The sequence below is a fragment of the Sceloporus occidentalis genome, unplaced genomic scaffold (genome assembly GCF_023333645.1).
Source record: "Sceloporus occidentalis isolate IW3139 unplaced genomic scaffold, rSceOcc1.0.p SCAF_74, whole genome shotgun sequence".
Taxonomy (NCBI): Eukaryota; Metazoa; Chordata; class Lepidosauria; order Squamata; family Phrynosomatidae; genus Sceloporus; species Sceloporus occidentalis.
The window spans coordinates 1,879,675-1,904,779 of record NW_028317054.1 but is presented as its reverse complement, the minus strand read 5'-3'; the positions used below and the strand labels follow the sequence as shown (position 1 = coordinate 1,904,779).

The window sequence follows — 25,105 nt, the reverse complement described above, 5'->3', positions numbered from 1 at the left end:
AGTTTGCCCCAAACTCAATGGATTCCTTGGGAGACTCTTTGCCAGCCTACCCCCCTCTTATGTCACCTTGTCCTCATTGGGGGGGACAGTGTGACTGAAAAACCATGTCTGGTCTGCCCTAACCAGACTTCCATGAACTAGCCGGCTATGGGGGCTCTATATGGCCAGAAACGCTCCATGCGCCTGACCGGGTCCTAGCCCCAAATTCATAGAACTGTATGGCGGCTAGGAACTGCGCGATGACCACCGACAATTGAAACTGCGTTGCTAAGGACATCAGAGGTGGTTATGGAGAAGGAGCTCATTTGGGAACCCTGGTTTTCTTACCTATCTTAATGACTGGGGGTTTAGCTAGCCGCGACTATGGAACTCTGGCCTGGCTGCCGCGCTTACTATTCCCAGGGACATTTCCGACACTGTTGCTCAGGGTCCCCATGTCGGATTGAATCGCTTTTTTGGAACAAAACATCCTTGTACCCTGAGATCTCCTGATGCCACTCCCTCCCTCCACATCCCCTCGGGATCACCCTGAAATAATGACTTTTTGATGCTGGCCTGTATGGAGGCGAAGAGCTGTCAGGTAGTTCATGGGATTATACTCCTGATCCAACCATGTTGTCTGTATAAATATCTCTGCTGTTCCCAATGAAATCAGTTCCTGTTTTACCTCAATATGGGTTCTGTCTTGTTAAGTCTCAGTGCTGTCCCTGTCAAAACAGTTAAACACAGTCTTGTTAGGCTGCAGTGCCACCGATGTTCCTGAGGAGCGTTGTGTTTCCAGCTGTCTTTGACACTACCTCCACCTGACGATTGAAGTCTTTTATTCCTGGTGGCTATGGAGAGAAGCAAGCAGCGTCTGGCGGGTGTACCCAGTCAGGGTACGGGTTGGTCCTGTCACACCCACCATGTCATAACTCTCAGTAGGCTGGATTGAGGAGATCAAGGAATGAGAAAATAATTGATTTACTGTAAAATAATCTTATAATGCTAATTTCTGTCATATCATATTATTTGATAAAAAAAAGTGATTAAACAGAACGTATAACTCGCAAGACACCTGCAACTTACTTTTATCCCCTCTGCCATCATTATACTGCACCCCAGGGTGTGATATTACCTCATTATTTCTGTGTTTACTGTTGGACATGTTAAAGATACACAAGTCTGGCCCCAAGCGTGTATACATGAACTGGATTCTACAACTCATTTATTCTTGTATATTTATTTTGTTGTGAATATTTGCAAGTTCTGACCAAACCTTAGGGTTGAGCAGACACTCCTGAATTGATAGCATCCAAAGAGGGCTTTAAATTGCATGGGAGTCTCTTTTGGGTTAAAATGCAAAGCAGTCCCACTGATTCAGCTCATTGGTAAGTAAGATGAAAAATTAGATAGGACTCGCCAAACTTGGGATACTTTGGGGTACTTTGACCTAAGTAATATATCCCCATATAGTGTGATGGAATCCCAAATACTTATGCCTTAGATAGTTGGTTTTTTTTAATGGTATTCGCTGGGCATACACTGAATTCTTGCTTTGTTTTATATGCCGCATAGTAATACCATTATAACACTATACAAAATGGGGTACTTTTTTCTACGTAAGTGAACACAATGCTCAGTGTGGAAAATAGCATGTGAGTAATTTGGATTCAATAGCTTTGGAATTCTTTGTAATAGCCATATAATCTACTAAGGTCATTGACACTACATTGAAGATCTTACTGAAGATATGGATGGTCCTCTATATATCCCTTATCAATACATCTCCTTGAATTGCTCAGAGTATAACGAATATTATTTTTTTTTCAATGCATATTTGCATTGATTAATTGTAATAGGTAAACATTCTGTGCCTCTTCACTTCATTTTTTAAAATAAATGACGTTTTAGAAAAAGAAGGAAGTATTGCTAAAACGTGGCCGAAAATACTTTAAATTCCTTCATGGATTACAAAGCATTATGCAAAGAAGGGTTTTCACAATACAGTACCATTATTTTGCTGTGACTTCGAATTAGAATTTGGATGTATCTTCCCATAGTACAAGTCTGAATTCATGCATTTTAGCCCCAAATCTTGAATAAACTCTAAGAAGAATTGCAATAAAGCACCATTGTTAGTACTGCATAGCCTCAGAGGAACGGGATAATAGGCAAAAAATGTATTGCACCATTCCCTGCATTAGCACGTTTATCTGATTATGGAAAATGTGTAAAAATGTGCAGAATTATTATGAGTTCAACTTCATAATGATTTATTTGTTCTGCAGATGTTAAGTAAAGCTGGATAACAGATGTATTTAAACATAAAGTTTTAAAAAAATAACCTTATCTCATTTTAATGATTGTATTTCACACTTGGGCGTGTTATAGGGGAATTGTGTATGCATATGAACCAGAGTCTAAATAAATATTATTATGTATTGATTTATATAGCATTAACATATTCCAGAGCGCTGTATGCTTTGATGCTGTTTTAATATTTTAATGATATGTTATAATGGATATTATTAGCAATAATTTGTGACTTTCCTAGTGTAGGCTACCCAGAGTCTCCCTATTCTGGGAGATCAGGTTTATTCATGGGTGGGACAAGTCCCAGATAGCCTTTAGTGGGTGGGGCGTGAGTGGAAAGTGGGCGGTAAGTGGGCATGGCCACATCCCAAAGAAAGAACAAAGTTGCCAAGAGACACAGAGAAAAAGGGCTTCACCCTTATAATATGCGTTATATTACATAAAAAGAGAAAAAAATGCTTACAATTAATTCTCAATATTGAGTATTTATCCCAATTTCCTATTTTGCTCAACTTATGATGCTTGTTGCATCTCTTTCTCTATCCAATAAGCCTCAAATTGGCAATCCATATAGTGTTTTCTTTTTTCTACAGAATAATGAGAGGTTTAACGGTAATATTGTCATTTGTTAAATGTAAGCATTAAATCCTTATATAACTCAGGTTTAAATGACTGCAGATTTGAGCTCTAATTGTTAGCCCAACTGCTGTGCCTGCAAAGTAAATTAAATCAATTCATCCAAAAAATATTAATTTGACATTTTAGTCAGAAAAAAAAATCTTTATTATTACTTTTTTATATAAAAATTCAGCCTACCAGCATTGGAATTCATTTTGTTAAGAATATTTGTGTATATTTAGCCCAGCTCTCTCCTGGCAACATTCTACCCAGCGGGAAGTCTTGCCAAGTGGCTGCGGTCTTAAAGCTGGTATTTGGCAAACAACACGCATAAATTGCACTATCCAATGTGATCCAATGCACATTATTAGATGCGGAACTGCAAGGATAATACATTGGCTCAAAATATTTCAGAACAATCCAGGGGGCAGTTATCCCCCTGTGCTTTTTGCCAGGTTATTCTTTGGACAGTAGCCACTAACTGCCAAGTGCCAAGGATGACTTAGACTAAGAATACTTAAGGGCTTGCATATTTTCTCCGCGGTCCCCAGTTACTGTAGGATCCAGCACATCCACCAATTTGCTCGCTGACATTCAATCCCAATGAAATCAAAGGGGAAATTAAACTCCTACATGACCTGGCTGAAATATTCACAGTGGCCACTTTTATCATACAAGATAGGGCAGCAGGCACTAACTGCCATACTCACCTCACTTAGTAGTGATCAAGCTGGATGAGTCCTCCTGGGTACGAGGAGAATTGGCTCTGTCTATCTTATCAAGAAGAAAGGCAGTGTGAGCCAAAGCTGATTTGGCTAAAACCCGTAACTACCTAATATGTGGAAAGCGAGTTCAGCCAGGCTTGCACTTGGCTCTATGATCCAGCCTAGTTTCGGTCTCTGTCACAACTTGGCTTACTCTTTAATACAAATGGCTTACTCACATGTGACATTGACGGTCATTAGCACCATTTTACCAGAGTTACATCCACCACTATGCAAGATGCAAGAGTACAATTATCCAATATCAGCTTGTATAAAATGCATCCCAAGTTTTCCTTTTTATCAAACATATTCTTTTACATCGTAAGCTTAACAAGGATAGAACTCTATTATGTAACAGTTTTGTTGTTCATTAGTAAATGATACACTTATTCATCAAGTGACCTTAAGGAGAACATAGCTTTATTTGCTGCTCCTGTACATATTGGTAAGGGGTATAACGAAATGCCATTGTTATGCCCCCTGAGCTTAACAATATTGATGCAATATAATACAAAACATTATTGCTATAATCCATGATGACATCATATGTTTTATATACCCATGTGTGTACTGGAAAGAACACTGAAAACTATTTTCTTTTGTAAGCAGTAAGTCCCTATGATAAACTGCACTAAGAATTATTAGACTATGTAATAGCATCTGATTTAGATATATTCTCAATGGAAATTTACTGAATGCTGTAACATGGTATGACTTCGACAACAAGAAAAGTAGATTTTTTGTACGAAAATCACTTCAACGGTGAATGACAAGTTTTCCAGAACTACTCTCCTTTTTAAAAATGTGGAAATTTTGGTGTATGGTAGTTTATACCCGAACACTTGAAATGTATTAACATAGTAAGCAGACAAAATAACTACACAATCACCCATGGAATGTGAAGGAAAGAACACAAAACATAATCCTTGTCACAACAAACAGAAAAAAAGTGAAAAGAAATGATATTTCCTATCCCAAATAATTCAAAACAAATGTAAAATCTCCAAAAACTTTCAAACCGATGAAAATACTGATTCTATTGAATTAATTATATAGAAACATAAATGCATGCCCACACATATTGATCGTTATTCTTTCATCATTCACAATAATAATTAGAATAATGGCAGTGCACGGTTCAAATTCTTTGATATTCTGATACTGATTTCTGGTGCAGAGATATATGAAGAAACTTAATTCACAAGGTACTTAATGTTTCCAGTAGCAGTTAACAGTTTATTTATCACTTTGGACTCAGAACTAATGTTCCTCGGAATAAGATGCACCAATAAGATAGCCATTCAAGCCATTTGCATTACTGCTTCCATTGGTACTAATTTTCTGTGCACTTTTTGTACGAAGTACTGTATCTTCTTCATCCGAACTTGACTCAATATCACTTTGGTCATCCTTTGATACCTAAAACAGATGAAAAATTATTTGAAATATCTTAACAGATGGTATAATTTATAGAGAGTTCAATAACAAGCACTACATTTGTTCACTCTCATTCACTCTTACTCAGTCACACTGTCACTTACTCTCTCACACTCTCCTTCCGCATCTTCACAGACATAACCCGGCAACTTCCACCAAAATGGCGGGGTTGCGGTGACAGCATCTCCCTGATCATGAATTGACAGTAATTGGAGGATGGAGGGGACGTCAATGCCATGTTGCCCTCAGTTGGCACTTTCGGTGATGTCCTCTTCCCTGATTGTGGTGGAAGTTGCCGGGTTATGTCCGTGGATGAAGAAAGAAAAAAGGGGATTGATGATTGAAGAGAAGTGAGAGGATAGAAGATGAAGAAGATGCAGAAGTGGTCGGCAGAGAAGGTAGGGAAACATTTATAAATGGCATGAGAGAGAGTGAATGAGTGTGAGAGACTGAGTGAGAGTGAAGGTGGAGCCACAAATATCGGACGGAAATTCAGAGCTTTTTGCTTTGTTGTCGTCTGTTTCGTGGGTGGTCTGGCCTTGTTTAAATCGCCGATTTTACAAAAATTTGGTAAATTTGCAATTCGGATGAATGTGAATGCACAAGTCTAGTAAGAACAACAGTGCCCTCTAGACCAACTAGCTTGTCCAAAGACCTCGTCCTATGATCAGTATATCCTTTAAAAGAGGTGGTTGAGCCCGAGGTGGCACAAGATGAGCCTGGATCTCCAATCAGCTGTTATCAACCATTAAGAGCCATTTTTAAAAAAAAATTAAAATAGATGCAGTGGTGAAAAGGGTGAATGTTTTATTGGTGAATTTTCTCTCTGCTTTCATGGATCACAATTCTAAAGGGGGTATATATATATATATATATATATATATATATATATATATATATATATATATATATATATAGGTTTGTCACCAGTGTAGCCCACTTTGTATGCCAATATACACTTGGGAACTTACATGCAAAGGATTCCATTTAGCAGTCTTCTGTGGAAAGAAAGGAAAAGCAATAAGAATAATAAGAAGAGAAAGAAAAGAAAGCCATAAGGAGTGAAGGTGATTGCTGTCGATAATAATATGCAAAAACAGACCACAAGGCAGTATGTGGCAGTAACACAAGACTGAATAGGGTAAATTTTAAGAGAAATGTTTTACTTCCATCAGGTTCTTTTTACATTACTTTCTCTTTTACTCTGATTTCTACTAAAACTTTTTTATGTTTTACTTAAAAAAGAATTTAAATATCATTAAATGGTAAAATACTCAGCAGTGTTTTATGCCATAGGTGTAGGGTGGTGAGTCAGGGAGGGGAGTCCTTGTGCCACTCGACAGGGGCAAAATCACCATATTGGCTCAATTGGCCGGACTGGGATCTCCCTTGTAAATGCTAACGTTACACATTTCACATTCATGCAGTTTTACCAGGTTATATTAGACATAACAAAAAAACAAATTTCTGGTGATTAGACTATAAGCTTCAAAGAGCAGAGCTCTCAGCATCTTCTGTTTTTTATTTAATTTAATCTAATATATAAGCATTTCTGAGTCCAGAAACCCTTTTAATATGACTCTTTATGTAATAATAGAATAATAAAGTACTTGATTTTGCTGGTGCTGATAATAGTTTTCTCTGCAGTAATTTGCAGGGATTTGTCCCCATATTCAGTCCTGACTTTACATGTGGAAACTCTTGGCTCTTTAGTAAGGTTGCTACGTGTGTAACAGTAGCTGAGAATCCTATAAGGGAGTTATTAAAAATTCTAATGTTTTGAATTCTCACCAATGGAATTATGAAACATATATATATATATATATATAAAATAAAACAAAATCAATCTAAGTTGTTGTTACCTTGCCTCTTGAAATAGCTTTGCAGGCAATCTTGATTATTAGGTATGACCAAAATAAATGTAGAGTCTGTAGCAGTAAGAGCAGCAGGTTGAAGACCCACCAGGATGGGTATGGGCCAACGATTTCCCAGCTTTCAAACATTGTTGTGTTTAGTATCCTGCAAGGTAAATAATAATATTAATAATAATAATAATAAACATCATCATCATCGCAATCATCACCATCATCTAGGGCTTCAATGCATTTGGCACTACTGTTGAATATTTAGTTTCTTCTAATGTCTGTAATGTAATGCATACATAGAAACTGTCTCAATGATAGTTGCTAATTAAGTAATAAAGGATAAAGCAATAATAAAGCATGGGTAATTTAGTAGGAATAGAGTGTACACTAACCAGTGGCGACTCTAGAAACAATATATAGGGGGGCACACAAGATACCACAGTCAAACTGGGGGGGCATTCATAATTTCCAAAAGTAATGTGCTATGGAATTATACTTTTGTTATTGGGCTAATATAATACTTGATCATTCAACATGGGAAACCTGAAGCCACAATTGAGTGCGACTAATCCTTGAAATAAATATTATAACACAATAAATAACTTTTCCACTAATTGATTTTAGGGCCTTGAACGTTTTGTCCCCTGAAGTCACTACAACTTCAGGACGGCATTTTATCTCTGGATAAATATAAATTAATCAATTCCTACTGTAAGTTTAGTGGCAGGAAACAGATGACCAAACACACACACCAACACAGGCTCTGTCACACCAACACCCAGACACACACACCAGGACAGGCTCTGCCACACCGACAACCAAACACACACACACACCAGGACAGGCTCTGCCACACAGACACCCACACACATCAGGACAGGCTCTGCCACACCCACATCCAAACACACACACACACACACCAGGACAGGCTCTGACACACTGACACCCAAACACACACCAGGACAGGCTCTGCCACACCAACACCCAAACACACACCAGGACAGGCTCTGCCACACCAACACCTATACACACACACACCCGAGGACAGGCTCTGCTACACTCATAACCAAAAACACACAAACAGCAGGACACAATCTACGTCACAGACGTCTACATAAGGATGGATTTTTCACACTGCATTGTAGTTTATACCCCCCTTAGTGTTTTTGCCCCTTGTGTATTGATGCCCCTGATGCCCATATATATTAATATTAGCCCCAGTTGCCGATAGCAGGTATAGATCAACACATTAACACACAAACCAAGCTTTGCATGTATAGATCAACTGAAATTCACTTGTGATCTCAGTACTGATGGTATATATCAAATAAACAGAACCAGACATACAAATCCTGTATTTGCAGGTATACAATAGTATATATTAAATGTAGCATTGCAGGTATAGATCAAATAAATACATGGAAACAGCATTGCAGGTATTAATCAACTGAATAAGACATACAAACACTGTATTTGCAGGTATACATAAATAATGTATGGAAATATATAGATATGGATCTACAGAATAATGCAAAAACCCAGCTTTGCAGGTATAGATCAATTGGAATTCACATAAAAACACGTCATTAAAAAGGATATATTTAAAACCCCCTAAATTACAAGCATAGATCACAGGTTGCACACCCCAAAGCCAGCCCTGGCGTCCACACTGCCCACACAGCAATCACACTCCTATCATGCTAGGTCAGCCAGTACATGCTGGTACAGGGTGGCTGTAAGTGATGTGTAGATCCCATACTGCTGGCAGCATCAATACACAAGGGGGGCAGCTAGCTAGGTTTCAGCATGTACTGGTTGACTTGGCATGATAGGAGTGTGATTGCTAACAGCAATCAAAGTCCCATCATACCTAGGTTCCAGCACTTACACATCCAACCAGTAAATGCTGGAACCTAGGCATGATGGACTGTGATTGCTGTTAGCAATCACACTCCTATCATGCCAAGTCAGCCAGTACATGCTGGTACAGGGTGGCTGTAAGTGATGTGTAGACCCCATACTGCTGGCAGCATCAGTACACAAGAGGGGCAGCTAGCTAGGTTTCAGCATGTACTGGCTGACTTGGCATGATAGGAGTGTGATTGCTAACAGCAATCACAGTCCCATTATGCCTAGGTTCCAGCACTTACACATCCATGCTACCACACACACACACATTCATTCATATACTCATTCATTCACAGATTAATTCCCTCAATCACGCATACTCATTCAAACACCCTCCCCACCCCCTTACCTGCACTGCAGCTCCTCGATGCCGCTCACAGACTTCAGCAGAGGGCGTGGCCTCCCTCTGCGTTCTCTGGTACTGCACAGAGGAAGCAGGGCTGGAGCAGAGTCATGTGATGTCACGTGAATGCTGCTAGGTTCCGCTTCCTCTATGCAGTACAGAAGACCCTCCCACAGGTAAGTAGCAGGGCTCGAGGTGCGGCCCGCCTAAGATCGGTTGCCCTGGCTGCCGATCTTACGCGGGCCGCACACTCTCTCTCCTCCGCATTAAAAAAATAATAATAATTATTATAATTGCAAAATTATCAAGTGCAGTTGTGTCTTGGAAACACAGTAAAAAGCAGTATATTAAGCTATATGACTTTCAACCACTAGGTGGCATCTGTGTACACTGCCAGTGACATGTATGGATGGAGGATGCAACTTTTCATTTGCTTCATCTACAAGCGACATGAATATTGTATATTATACACCGATCAGCCATAACATTATGACCACTGATAGGTGAAGTGAATAACACTGATAATCTTCTTATCATGGCGCCTGTCAATGAGTGAGATATATTAGGCAGCAAGTGAACATTTCTTCCTCAAAGTTGATGTGTTAGAAGCAGGAAAAATTGGCAAGTGTAAGGATCTAAATGACTCTGACAAGGACCAAAATGTGATGCCTAGATGACTGAGTCAGAGCATCTCCAAAACCGCAGCTCTTGTAGGATGTTCCCGGTCTGCAGTGGTCAGTACCTATCAAAAGGGTCCAAGAAAGGAAAAGAGGTGAACTGGCGACTGAGTCATGGGCAGCTAAGGCTCATTGATGCACGTGGGGGATGAAGGCTGACCCGTGTGGTCAAATCCACCAGATGTGCTACTGTAGCTCAAATTGCTGAAAAAGTTAATTCTGGTTCTGATAGAAAGGTGTCAGAACACACAGTGCGTTGTGGATAGGACTGCGTAGCCGCAGACCAGTCAAGGTGCCGATTCTGACCCCTGTCCGCTGTCAAAAGTGCCTACAATGGGTACGGGAGCATAGGAACTGAAACACAAAGCGATGGAAGAAGGTTGGCTGGTCTGATGAATCACATTTTCTTTCACATCATGTGGATGGCCGGGTGCGGGTGCATTGCTTACCTTGTCAGCAACAATAGAGGAGAGGGACTTGGTAGCATTTTTTTCTGATGACTTAAAGCTAAGCAGACAATTCAATAAAGAGTTGAAAAAGCATGCAGGGTGCTGGATTGTATAGCTAGAAGCATTAGTAGCAGAAAGAAAGAGGTGGTTCTGCCACTTTACAGATCTCTGATCAGACCTCATCTAGATTATTGTGTACAGTTCTGGAGACCCCATCTCCAGAACAATATTGGCATATTAGAGATAGTTTAACGGCACCAAAATGGCAAAACAAAAATTAGAAGAACTCTCAATATGTATAGCTCGGAGGAGAGAAGAGATGGGATGTGGCAGAGACATTTAAATGTATAAAGAGGGAAATAAAAGACAAGACACAGTCTAAAACTAGAAGGTTGATGCTAAGATGAAATGTAAAAAAGCTGTACATTACTGAGAGTTAGGTAGACAAGTGGAATGGGCTTTCATGGTTAATAGTAGAGGATAAAACTAAAATAATTAAACATCGATGGGATAGGTAGATTACGTTTTTTCTATTGTCTGTTGCCATGTAATATTGTTAAAAGTGGATTATATTTAATGACCACATCAGATTGTATTGTTGAATTTTCAAAGCATACGCAAGCAGAGTATTCAGAAACAGGCCCGGACTGGCCATCGGGCAAACCGGGCGTTTGCCCGGTGGGCCGGGCCGGATTAATTTAGGGGCTGATGGAGCTGCAGCTCCAGGCCCCTACCTTAAAATAGGCCTAGTCAGGACCGAACTGACTGGGCCTATGTGGCCTCTACGGCCGCATTAAGCAAGGGCATAAGGGGCACCTGCCCCTTAAGCCCGCCGCAACTGCGACCGGGTCCGCCACTCTAAGGGGTCGGGAAGCCCCCACCAGGGCCGGCCTTATGGGTGTGCGGCCGCACAAGGTATAAATTTTAAACATCGGGGGGGTTTTTTTTTACTTTATTTAACATCCTCCATGTTAAATAAAGTTTTTGTTAACTTTATTTAACATGGAGGATGTTAAATAAAGTAAAAAAAAAAAGCCGATGTTTTAATGTAAGCCCTGTGCGGCCGCAGACCCCTAAGGCCGGCCCTGGTGGGGGCTTCCCGACCCCTTAGAGTGGCAGACCCGGTCGCAGTTGCGGCGGGCTTAAGGGGCAGGTGCCCCTTATGCCCTGGGTTAATGCGGCCGTAGAGGCCGCATAGGCCCAGTCAGTCTGGTATATTATACAGCGCTCTTTAAAATGATGTGTCATTAATGTGCTGCGGGAAAGACGTTTTACTATTTGCTAATAAAAATACATTTTAAAAAATTAATAAAGATACATATATATATTCAGTAAAACAGATTTTCCATCCTGTGAGTAATTAATTAATTAGCATTATTCAAGACATTTTAAAAATATTTCTTAATGACAAGTGTATTACACTATAGAAAGTTATTCCATGTCCCAGCATTCATTTCTTAGAAAAACATATTATAAAAGATTAATTGCTTTTTATTTGGGTTAATGTAAATAAAGTGAGCATAACTTAGGTAAAATTGCATCATTCTCTTTTTATGTTAATAGTCTCATTGCAGTGTATTGAGCTGATTTGAAACATTTTAAACCACTGATTTGGCTATGCATTATGTGGGGCCAACCTCAGCAACGTTTTCTTGCAAAGAGGCTGGTTATCCCTGTATAATGCATACTTAAATCAGGGAGCTTTCTTAAACATAACTCCAAATATTACAATCTGTATTTTTCTCAGGGCCAACACACCTCTTTTTGCAGGAAAATGTCACTAGTCATAATGTATGCTGAAGCTGGGGATTCTAAATGTTCCAACTCACCCATAAGCCATGTAAAGATTAGGACAAGAATCGAGTCATCATATTGACAGTTAGTATATGTGGACAAATTGACTGAGAATGGAAACGTTTGACATCACTATAAATGTATCAAACACAAGCATGCCTTGGAACTTCTCAGAGCTTCTCCCTCTTCTCGTGTAGTGGCTTTGTGAAGGGACAGAGCTATCTTTGTGGGGGCAGTCAGCTGCATGTGGGGCAAGGTTAGCCGTTCTTTTGGGCAAAACTAGCCGTAGAAAGCCTTTAATGGAAGGGAACTGTCAGGGGAACAGGGGGAATAGGTGGGAGTTGGCGGTATCTGGGACAAGGGTGGCATTGCCAAACTCCACTCCCCTGCTTGGAAAAAGAAGACTCAGGGAAGCTGGCCTTCGCCCATAGACTCCTGGCCTGGAAAGTTGGCAGGTATGAACACAAGGTATATTGTAATGTCAGCCACAGACAGAAGAACTATTGTAACATCGAAAGCAATATGATGGATGCCAAGGAGCATGTACCAAAATGTGTTAACTTGCTGGCAGTATGCTATGAGTATTGTTTGGAGGGAGTATATTCCCTAATAAGAAGAAAAAAACAAACTATGACCACTGGACATTTCTGCCGCTGGAAGGATTTTTACAATAAAAAAAATGATTAAAGCCTCAGCTTCTTGCAGGAACTGGACAGCCGCTGTTTGATCTTTGTTAAATTACTTGTGGGCTCCACAGATTATCAAGTTGAAACTTTAGAGCAGCAGGAAATAGACTGGTAGGAACAGTAGAATTATTAAAGAGACTGATCAAATATTGAAAAAATACCTCCAGACAAAGAATGACACCTCATCATTAATCAAGTATGGAACGTAACACTCCGACACATCACACAATTTCCTTTAATTATTTTCATCATGATATCTGGTCATTTTAACAGACATTTTATACTCTCTCCTTTATGGAGGGTAAAGCAAGGAGGTTGCCCTTGGTCCTGCTCGGGAACGGGCAACTTTGAACAGCATGTTAGGAGAAGGTATAACTCCCTCCAGACTAGGCTTTCTTTGCCGTAACAACACAAGTGTTACCCAAAGTTGGGTTTTAAGTTACTATGGTCTTATTATTGTAGCAACCAGAAGGTAAAATCTGGAGCGCTAAGCTGTGTGTTAGAAAAAGCACAAGAAATGTTTCCCTTTTAATTCTTAGCTCCTCAGAGACAGTGGGTAAAGTTGGAATAAGACCTAGGCATGTGCAGCATATAAAGATATCCACCTGAAAAGGGCTTAGGCTATGCGTTCCCTGGCTTATGAGTTTAAGTACTTTTACGAAGGTTATCATCAACAAAAAGTGTTTCCCAGTATTTGTTTCTTCTTTAAACTGCAAAGTCTAGTAACCAAATCAAAATGAGAACATTTATATATTCTGGGTAAATACTAAAGAAAATATTAAAATTGCTTTTCTATTTATAAATGGTGTTTACAATGAAGATGTATGCCCCATATTAGCTTCCAAGCATATTAGGTTGGATTGCCTTTGGATTACATTATAATTTTGGAAAGCGTCTTTCCAGTAAATAAGCCCACGCGGACCACACTAAATACGTTTTCTTCTTCTGTTTCCAAAAAAACCCTCTATTAATAAACAGAAAGATAATGCAAGTCTTTATATCAAAGCGTTATTTGGAAGTACCAAACATTATGACTGACAGCTGTAGAAGCTTATGTTAATAAAAACCTATTTTAATGCCTTATATACTGTATAATTGGCCAATCTATTTGTAATTTAGTTTGCAGTAAATGTAGATTGAGTAATGGGATGCATTTTGTATGTAATGAAGAGGGGTTTTTTTACTTTGGTGCAGGAGCTGAGGGGCCTCTATTGTAAAACATGCTTTCATATACAGTAGGAAATATTAAAGACCGATGAAAACCCACAATAGAGCCAAGAGAACCAATGTGGGCATAAGTTGAGTTTGACCTTATTTTTTAGAAGAGAGTGAATGAACCTAAAAATGTCTCTTCCTCACCAGTCTTTGGATAACTGGTATGACGGGTGAGTGGATTACCATAGGCACAGGCTTCACCCCAGCTCAACCAATGCCTAACCCGTGTTAACACAAACTCCTCTATAAGGGGGGGAAGTGGCATCGCTGATCCACCAATATTTGTCGTTGATGCCATTCTTAGAAATGATCACATATATTTCCTTTGGCAGTTATCAAAATGCAAACTCAGAAACTGAGCAAAATATATGAAACAGAAAATATTGTGTAATGTTGCAATAATACTAGAATTTAGTAAGAACTGCGATATTATGTCCCGAATTCTGCATACATTTTTGGAAAAATGAGAGGATGTCCTGGTGTTAGTTTTTGTAAGCAATTATTAGAATTTAAATAAAACTAGGGCAGACTGTCAGGTGCTTTCCCACTGACCAGAGCATGTGTTAAGAAATTGAAATTTTTCAGATTTGAAGAGGCGCATTTGCATTGTCTAATTGGCTGTCAATGGTAAGGAAGTCAGAGACTCTAGTGAGGAATAAATGATATATCTCTGCAGTATCTGATAACTACAATGGGGCACAAAGGAAATGCTGCTTTATTGTAAGTATAAATAGCCCTGAAAGAAGATGATACGGATTATCAGTGGCTTTATCCCAGTCTGCCTATTCTCCAAAGACCATTCAATAAATTCCATTGCTATTTTTTACAATGCAAAACAGTCAACTACAAACTAATGAAAATAATGACCAATGTAAACATAATGTATTATTAGCAGGTGCAAAAAATGGACATTGTCCTATTGATCCCAGATATTATAGTCCAAAGATGTTTGTAATGCGTTTAAGTGAACCAAGATGTAGTCAAAGGTCCTTTTTTTCAAATGCCAAATCTGAAGATGGGGCATTCAAGTTCTTTACAGCTTATGTGTCAATTGGGACCCATTATAGATATGCATATAATGTAAATACCTATATCCTTCTGTACTGCATATTATGGCATTTATTGATTTGTGATAAAATGCATTATTTAGTAAATTTAATTTCCTAGGATACTAATCTACATGGCAACATAATACTGTATATTTACAAGACAAAAATGAAAAAAAATGAAAAAAAAAAGAACAGTAGCACATTTGTCATGATGAAACTCATTAAAGAAAAAATAAATTGATTGCCTAAAATATCAGAAGGACTTGACAGTTCATTGTAAGCCAGAGCATAATCTCATATAAAACCCATTTTTACGTAAGCATTTATATTTCATATATCCCTTTGTTTACTGAATTATGGGAAAATGTAGATCATTTATCACAGTAGGTGACTGTATTGCAAAAATAGATGTTCTTACGCTGAGGATCACAGAGTTCACAGCTGAATCACATGTTTCTCCAAGGAATCAAAATCAAATTTTCCTGTATAAAGCTAAGTTTAAAGCAAAGTTTTTTGACCAATAGTGCATCCTGCTAAAAATATAACCAAGACTCCTCTCTTACTTCACATCAACTGTAGTTCTATGAACATCTTCAAAACGCGGTTATACACTATAAAGTAAATGTGAAAAGATAATTATATGTACTTTTTGGCTGTTGAAAGAGCCCCTTCATCATTCATTAGGGGACCTAAAATACTTGGGTTTTTTTTGCAGAATATGCCATTTCGCAGGTACATATGGGAACCTGCCTCCATTTCCTTCGATCCATATAGAAGTTGACACATCGGGTGACCAACATATTATGAAAGGGCTTCTTGGCCAGAAATAAAAGGAAAAATGGCCAAGCTGCCGATACTCTTATCCACCAGGTGATATCTTTAGGGTTTTCAGGTATTAACCTAGGGAGCGCTCAGCATCATAGGGGTCACCGGCCACCATCATTTAGGATGCATTGGTACCAAATGTCACAAGCACAAAAGTTAGTTTGTTAATTGATACACTGTCCCTTGTCAAATACATATCAGAGGCATACAATTCTTAATACAGTGAACAATAAATCAATGAGTTGGGAATTAATGAGTTAATCATCTAGTCTTCATTAGTAAAATTAGTACTTGTTTTGGCACACAGTACTAACTCAGTTATTAATCCTGTGGGTTTCTTTTAACTTATTTAAATATTATTATTTAAATATTTTAGCTGCAAGGGTTGGTCAAATGAACAACTTTATGTTAAATAGTTCCAGCAATAAAAGATGGTGACAACATATCTCACAAAAACTCTATTTAAAATGACAAATGACTTGCAGTGTTAACTAAATACCGTCACTTCATCAAACAAGTTATTTTCTACTTACCATAAAGGAAATATGCCAAGTCTTGCAATTATGAAGACAAAAGCAAATATGACAAACAGAAGGTCACACAATTTCTGACACTTGGAATAATTTGCCATTTTGGCTGCCTACAAAAAAAGCAGAAAGCATTTACTGTTGATTGACCACCATGACATATCAGTAACCTATATGTTTTTTCCCCCTTTGTGCAAGAATATTTTTACCCATATTCACTACTTGCATAGTCAGTAGCATCTGACTATAATAGTTAACAATTATAAAGTTTATGTTTAAAGGGGTTTTGATATTCAGGTTTTAAAATGTAAAGACAAAAAAAACTGTTATGGGGACTTTATGGGGAACTTCTGGGGGTTATAAATCTATGCCTATGTAATGAAGTGAATAATTAATTTATGAGCACTTTCGGAATGCACATATGCAACTGATCAAAGTCTTGTGGGTAAGTAGATCTTGAGCCTGTCCACTTAATACTCACTTTGCTGTACCACATTACAAATAAAATTCTACATAGCTTTCAGTGCTGTACAGATAGAATAATTAAATAAATATAAAAATTCTATGGTAAGTACAATTCTGGAAGGAAAACAGAGATTAAACACCAATGGCATTACATATAAAAAAAAAAATAATAGAATAACTGGACCATGAATCACCGTGAAGCTCCACCTTGTGGTTTACAATGATTTTTGTTGTCATCAATTATAGATTTAATATGCATCCACAGAAACAGTTGGACTACACTGTCCAAGCAAAGAGCTACTCCTTATTTTTTTAAATATTAAATATTATATATATATATTATATATAATATAATATTTTTTTTATAATATAATTATATTTATATTATATTATATATATTATATAATAAAAATATTATATCCAACCTACCACTCATCAGCAGGACAAGCCCCATCCAACAAACATTTTCTCGGAAAGAAATGTAACATGACGTCTTAGAATTCCAAGGGGTCGTTGTTTAGCTGAATGGCTGTGAAACCCCCAAGAGTTTTAATTCTACTCTACTCCAAACTTCCATAGCTTCTTTTGCATTAAGTTGCACATTTCATTTCTTTATGGCGTGCTTCTAGCATGAAGGATTCAGACCATACTGTTGAATGTTGTGCTTACATTCTCACCTCTAACAGAACATCTGCTACATCATGAAGGCACATCACCAAAGTACCTACTCGTACCATATTGTTTACATAGGAAAAGGTGATTAAGGATATGGTTGCAAGATGGTGGAGAAACATGATGCCAAAGTCCTAAAATACAGAATAAAAAAATTAAACGTACATGTACACAGAGTACAGAGAAAGCCAATTTATCATATGTTGTGTACTTGATTTCCAATTACATATATTATTTACTTAAGAGAACAGAGAGAAATAGTGTGTGGGAAGAGACATACAATCTATATCTTATATTAAGAGGTTTGAAGCAAAATGTTAGATCAAGGAAAATCATTAAAATTTCCTTGTTCTGCTCTTTGTGTGCCACCTGCACAAGTTACCCCAAATAACTATAAAAACTATAAAATAACTAAAAACAGCTTTAGATTCTGGAACCAAGTGCAGTCATTTACTTTCATTCTATATGCTCACAACATAAACATCATTTAATAGAATGTGCATGTTTTCAGGATCATTAAAATCAAAATTTCCAATCAAAGAGACTCTATAATGCTATAGAGTTTTTCATTTTTAATCAAACAATATCAGTATTTGTTGTATGCAGCTTTTTATCTTGAGATGAAAGTAATGATGTAATGGACAAACAAAAAGATTAGAATTTTTCAGAATAGTAATCACATATTAGCTACAATTTCTCACAAAAGGGATCTGTAAGGACTCCTTGACCTTAGTACAACATAACAAAAAAGGAACTAATAGATAAAAAATATATAAAAAAAAACCCTAATTGTTGGTTTCTAGGAACATATTGCTCTCAGAAGGTGTTCTAAGTGCAGGTCCCAATGAGGGGTCAATCCACAAAATGAAGAGTTCAGCAACATAGCTAAATCTCATGACTAATTGGCAGCAGCTTAGAGACACTCAAGGTAAACTCCTCGGATATCAGATAATGCTCTCTTCCATGAGTGGATGAAAATACTGTCAAGCTGCTTACCCATGGACATCAAAGCAGATATGACTGAGCCAAGAAGAATGTTTCTCTTGCAAATGCTGTGTACAACTTGAAACTATTGGAAAGTAAAGCAAATCAAGGTTCAGTCGATAAAAAAGAATGGACGTTAAGGAAAGTTTGTATTCATATATAGATAGGATGTGGACAGTCTCTGAATAAAGAGATAAGCCCCAGGTTTACCTCTCTATGTCCCAGAAATGCTGAGCACGTGCGCAGAGAAGGAACTGGACAACTTACTAAAAGGGAAAGTGGCTGATTGCTGCACCATGCAGGGCCATGGGATGAAGTGGCCCCAGGCGCAATGGCCTCGCAAAAGGCAGCAACCCTAACAATAGAGTGCATGTGGCTTCTGTAGCGCTGTCCATGTCATTGTTCTTGCAGATTAATTTAAGTTACTCAATTTGCTTCTATGATAATAAAATATATAGTAGACTCAACTGGGCTTCTTGTATTTCTCATTTCTTTTTAGGTTAATGTTAACACATTTTTAAAATGTGATCAGTGTTTATGCAAATTGTTGGTTTGCGAGCTATTAACACTTAATTGAAGGTCTAGGCTGTGACATGTAACAATTAAACAAGGACATTTTTTTTTCCATCGGTTTTGTTCACAGAACACAAGATTGAGTCAGTGTTAATTCTACATAAACACAGGTTATATTTTTTAGCAACTCAAAACCTAATTCTGTATCTAATATTGCAAAATTAGTAATGTGACTGAACTCCAAGTGGACACAAATTGCTGACAAGCTGATTGTACCTGGCAGAATGTTAATGTATTTTAAATTGCATGAATTGATGTAATTGTTTCGCATTTTGGATAATGATACTGGAACAAGCAGAGTCCAATGATGGGGAAAAAAAAATGCATGTGTAGAAAACAGGATGTGCCGTTACAGAAGAGATCTGCTAAGGTCTGCTATGGTTATACAATCAGCAACTATTCTCATTATTTTAATATATTGGATGAATAATGTAAAACACTACAGATACAAAAGCTGGACATAGTCAGTGATTCAGTAACATTTGAATTTTAGATGCAGGTGCATTCTCTGCTGGTCTCAGCTTCAACTCAGTTCTGAGACATCAGTAAATAAATTATTTTTATTCCATAAAGATCCAGAAATCAAGCCCTCCACAACCTTGACTTAGGGTCTTAGGGTCAACACCCTTTTGGTGGCAGACATATGCTGACATGTGTCTGAAAACCTAGAGGATATCCAAACTAAATTGATTTATCATCTTGAATGTCTGCTAGTTGAGTCAACTTTATAACTTAACATTTTGTTAAGTCACAAAGAGTAGACATGTTTACTATAATAGGTTCTGTTAGTATCTCATAAGCATATAGGGATGCAGCTGAAAAACACTACATGGTTAGTACTGAATTGCCAAGGTTGTATAAAGCAATGAGTGTCTTGCAACTCTAGCATTTGAAGGTTTTAACGCCCTCTTTTTCCTGATCTGCCAGCTGCTGTCAAAAATGATCAGCAATTCCTTTTATAGTTTCTAGATTCCAAACCTAAATATAAGCCCATCTCTCGGCTCTGATAAATCAAAAAAACAGGTGCATGAACACTGCCAAACTGAGCAACACACGTAGGCACTCTCGGAAACATGAATAAGAAATTAATCTTTAGAAAGAAAAAAGAAATTATAAAGTAGTGATCAACTTTATGCTCTAACGCTAAACCTCAAGGGGTGTCGTGGGTGAAAAAAAAATCATGTATCCAGAAAAATCATACCAAACCTTTGTACAGCTTGTAAGTGGTATATTTGTTGTTTTCCCCATCTCTGCTGTTCTTGTACTTGTTCTAGTTTCTGTTCAAATATTCCCCTCTATTTTTTTTATTTCTTATCTATTTGGATAGCTCATATTTATATGAGAGAGACACATTAAATGCAACTAATTTAAACACCAAGACAGTATTGCCAGAAAATGTCCTTGAGAATAAATGTGACTTGTCAAAGACACACATTTGGACTTAAAGTGCCACTTCCATTTAATAATTATCAGATGCACATTACAGAGCAAGAACTTTCATCTATACATGGCAAATTACCTAATTCCTATGATACTTTTTGTTACATATTCAAAGGTTTTAGTGGCTCAATGTGTTTATATTTGAAGCACTAAGTTCATGTGATTTCTGCATTGTGTTGTTGAAGTTGTTTATGCGTAACTACAGAGACTATAAACTATTGTTCTTGTTTCTCTGTACCACTTCAAAATTGTTCAGAAAAGGCCATTTCTAAACAATTTTGAACCGTCACACAGAGAGAGAAAGTCAGGCAGCGAGGTCACATTACGCCAGTAAAAACGAGACTGCACGCAAGGGCTGAAAGCTGCAGGAGAGGTAAGAAGGTGCGGGGGGAGGGAGAATGTATGTTTGCATGCATGTGAGCATGTATAGCATGTATAAGTGTATATGAGTGTGTATGTATTAGTGTATGTGATCATGCATGTCTATGTATAAGCGTATGTGACCATGAATGTTGATGTTTAGGTGTGTGTGTGCGCATAGATGTGAATGTGTAGGTGTGTGTGAGCATGTATGGGTAAGCAGTGTAAGATGGAGCGTGTGTTAGCATGAGTGGTGTGAGAAGGAGTGCGTGTGTTAGAATGAGTGTGTATGTGTGTGTGTTTTACATATGTGTGCCATAGTGTATGTTTGAGGGGGGGAAAGTGCAATTGTAGCACAGACAAGCTGTTTGGGGTAAAGATGGCACAGATAAACTGATAGGGTTGAGTTATGTTTATATTTACTTCTGTGGCTCTGCTCACTGTTGGTGGGTTGCACCACCAATACCTGTCTTTTAAACTGTTAGGGGGCACTGACAAGCTGCAGAAAAGAAGGCACATGCAGGCTGTTTGGGTGCACTGATAAACTGCTTGGGGTAAAGGTGGCACTGTGTGACATGTTGTTTGCTAAGGCTGGGGGCTCTGGGGAAATTTTTGCACTGGGGACATGCGGTTTCTAGTTTTGCCCCTGAATGTATGTGAAATGTCTGTGTAAAAGTGTTTGTAGAGTTTCCTGTCTCTCTATAGTTCTGCTCATCGATCTTGTGTTTTATTTCACTTAAGGTCCAATTACAGGCATGTTTACCGCCTTTAGAGATACATTTACTAATTGTCTCTGAGTTATGATTGGCTGGAATATGCATTTGACACCGAAAGAGCATGTATGTGTTTCAATTTGTAGGTTTGTTTTTATTTTATTGGACATGTTTCAATTTAAATAATACATTGTATGGCAGCAGAATTTATAGTGCAGGCTTTATAACCATCTATGCCATGAATGGCTTTTTGCTGGCATTGAATCACTAACCCAGGTGAATTAGTGATTAGGTTTATTCTGCAGCCTAATGCTGTGTTCGATGTTCCTTAATTGAATCGGGCACAAGAAGAACTAAACATAGGGTATAGTATATTGCCTATTGTCATTCCCCTACCCTTCAGAGCTTTCAGTCATTATGATATAGCGCTTCATTTTATTTTTAACATTCAAACATTTGCTACAGATAATTGAAACTATAAAAAAAATAATCAATTATCCCCAATAGTTCTTAGGGTAGAAAGCAACACATTTACGTTCAGCTAGCAGAACACTGGAAGGATGCCACCGATTTCGTGCTGATAGATCGTCTTAAATTAATTATTCAAGAATTGGTGGAACTCTCCCAATTCCTCCTAGCTAAAATGCAGCACGATTCACAGGGCACAAGGTTTCGACATTAGCAAGCTGCTAACAGATCCTTCAAACTGCAATAATGTAATATTTATTACTTCTTTTCTGAATGTTTGAGGAATGAACAATATATGGTTTGAAGGACAACTAGGCAAATGTGATCAACAAAAATATAAAGCCCCACATTATTCATTTGCCACCAAAATGAAAATGATTTATGATTTTCTCAACTGGATAGTTCAGAATAAGCACTTACACAAATTCTGATTGCCAACAGGTGATTCAGCACAATACCTACTAGCAGATTGTTACAAAATATAATACAATTCAGAAAGAAATTGGAGAAAAAATCAAATTGTAATCAGATCTTTCTTCCTCCTGCTTTTTTTACTTTTACAAAAAAAGATGTTCTTAATTTTTACTAAGTTAAAGAAGAAAATATCCAGGAAATATCCTGCTAGACATAGATCATGGCACATTTAATGCCACTTATCAATCCTTTCTTCAGGCAGGGTAACTTTTACATGGTAGGTTTTTGGGGGCAGTATACGTGAATAATTAAACTTTATTTGAATCATTAATTGCTATTTGAAAAAATACAGTACATTTTACCTTCCGTTTGATGTCTGTGAACTGAGAAAATACCAAGGACCAATAGAAGGAGAGCTCTGCAATGTAGTAATAATGCAGGTCTGGCGTTAGTTGCTGAAAAACAAAAGTTGAGTATTGTAAGGAAATATATATATATATATATATATATATACATATATATATATATATATATACACATACAATAGATATAACAATGTACAGTAAGCTACCAAAATCAAGAAATATAATGATACGTTTTACAGTTTAAGTTCTATTCCTTAAAAGCAACCACAGTCTATAGCAGCTAGAGATCCGCTTAAATCATGACTTGCACTGCGCATGGCACTAAATCAACTATTTTATGGATAAATCATATAATCTACATTCACTGCAAATTTAACTGACTGTATTGTGAAAACTTGCATGAATATTTAGAAGATTTATTAATCTGATATTCTAAGTGATTCGTTGGCCATATCAAAATACCATTGCTATCTGTTATGCCAAGGAGTAGCTTGTTCCTTTCAACTAACACGTTGAAAGCCCTGAATAAGTGTCTTACCAGGAATACACTGTGCTGATAAATCTCAATTAATATATTATAATCCCTTTTATATGGCATTACTGGTCTCAAAGATGCTACCTGCAGTTTGGTACTACAGGTAACCACATAATCAGATGTATCTTCTCCAGTCATCTAAACTTCTCCACAGAAAGACCAACCCATTGCTTCTTTAGCAAACATGGACTAAATAAAAGGCAGGTGTATCTCCACATCAGTAAAAAAGTCAAAACTAGCCATGTTTTTATAGTAGAACCAATAAAATGAGGATTATAAATAGTCTATACTGGTAAGAGATTTCTCAAACCCTGATTCACTGGAGTCCAAGCTGATTTCTTACAACGTAAGGACCTTACGGAGGATACTCCAAAAAGAGAGGTTTATCTCCACAATCAGCAACTGATGTAGTATATCAGCAGCCAAGGTCTGTTTCTGCTTATTATAGGTCCAAGGCTTCAGCCCAGGACACAATTTCATAAAATGTGTTCAATGCATGCAGATGCATATGATGTTTTATTATTGGATTTGTTTTGGAGCAATCTATTAGTCCTGTGTGGTGTATTTAGATGGATACTCCCTATTTTTCTTCTTCATTTTAATGCATGTTGTAGCCCATCTTGAGTGAATTGTATGACTTCTAGATAATTTTATTGCATGTATATTGGTGCATTTGTTTGTTTTTATTAGAGTTGCGTACTTAAGTAGGCTGCCTGCCGTGATACATGTTAGTGGTTGAGTCTTCCCTTAAAATTATAGCTATTTTATAATATGATACAACGTTTTTATTGGTCTAACTATATCTCATGCAGATAAGTCATCAAGAGGTACTTCCTTTATGAATCGACACAGTATCGCAGTTGATAAAGGGTCTTTTCATGGACAAAAATATGCACCCATTATGTAATTAATCTGAAACTACCAAGGAGAGAAAAAAAATGTATATACTGTGTTGAAGATCTACATTTTTTTAATTAAAAACATTAAAAAAGCATGAAAGTATCATAATATTTACATATGCAGATCCTAAAATGAACAAACAACATAATTATTCTATTTATGTCAGTCATGCTTACAATTTGGAATATTAAAAACAAAGAAAATCCACTGCTTGTTGAGTTGAATTATTAATGTGTATTATTTTCGTTCAGGACTGAGTTTGCCATGGAAACAATTTCAGAAATGTTATTTTTCTTCCACAATCATCATTCTAAGTGAGCCCTTAACTCACTATTTGTGTTTTTGTAGACACTATCTCAGCTGAACACGTTCAATGACTATGATGCATACATAAGGTTTTGGAGAGGAAATAAGACAGCTGGGGACATGGAGGAAATAAAATCATGTGGAATTGGGGATTACTCTAGCCTTGGTGTAGAGCTAATCTAAATTTTATTAAAGACAGGAGGCGAATATTTGGCTTCCGGATCCCCTATCTCTGGCTGTGGACGCATTTCTCCCTAGACCAATCTGCCGCAGAAAGGATGTCAGACAAAGAGCCGCCCAAATCAAAAGCAGCGGAAGCAGCTGCTCCCCTAACCGAGTGCGCACCAAAGGACCCGTCCACTCCTGCTAACCATAGAATCCACTTAATCCATCTGGCCACCGTAGGAGACGACACCGGTTTAAAGGGAGAAACGTAAGAGATCAACAGAGGGGCCGAA

The 25,105-nt window shown here is 37.6% G+C and overlaps 1 protein-coding gene across 2 annotated transcripts in view; it reads right to left on the bottom strand.

Moving 5' to 3' along the window:
• Nucleotides 1–4,937: 4,937 nt before the first annotated feature.
• The window catches only part of LOC149285926 (ceramide synthase 6-like), a 56,421-nt gene continuing 36,253 nt past the window's right edge, over nucleotides 4,938–25,105 (bottom strand). The window contains exons 6-11 of one of the 2 annotated variants that reach the window (XM_089494701.1): nucleotides 22,904–22,996; nucleotides 17,595–17,723; nucleotides 16,459–16,565; nucleotides 6,977–7,133; nucleotides 6,086–6,109; nucleotides 4,938–5,096 (exon numbers count right to left, since the gene is read on the bottom strand). In XM_089494701.1, the coding sequence (XP_089350827.1) occupies nucleotides 4,938–5,096; nucleotides 6,086–6,109; nucleotides 6,977–7,133; nucleotides 16,459–16,565; nucleotides 17,595–17,723; nucleotides 22,904–22,996 (669 nt within the window). The remainder of the gene's footprint in view (nucleotides 5,097–6,085; nucleotides 6,110–6,976; nucleotides 7,134–16,458; nucleotides 16,566–17,594; nucleotides 17,724–22,903; nucleotides 22,997–25,105) is intronic. The other variant, XM_089494702.1, reaches the window with a different exon arrangement.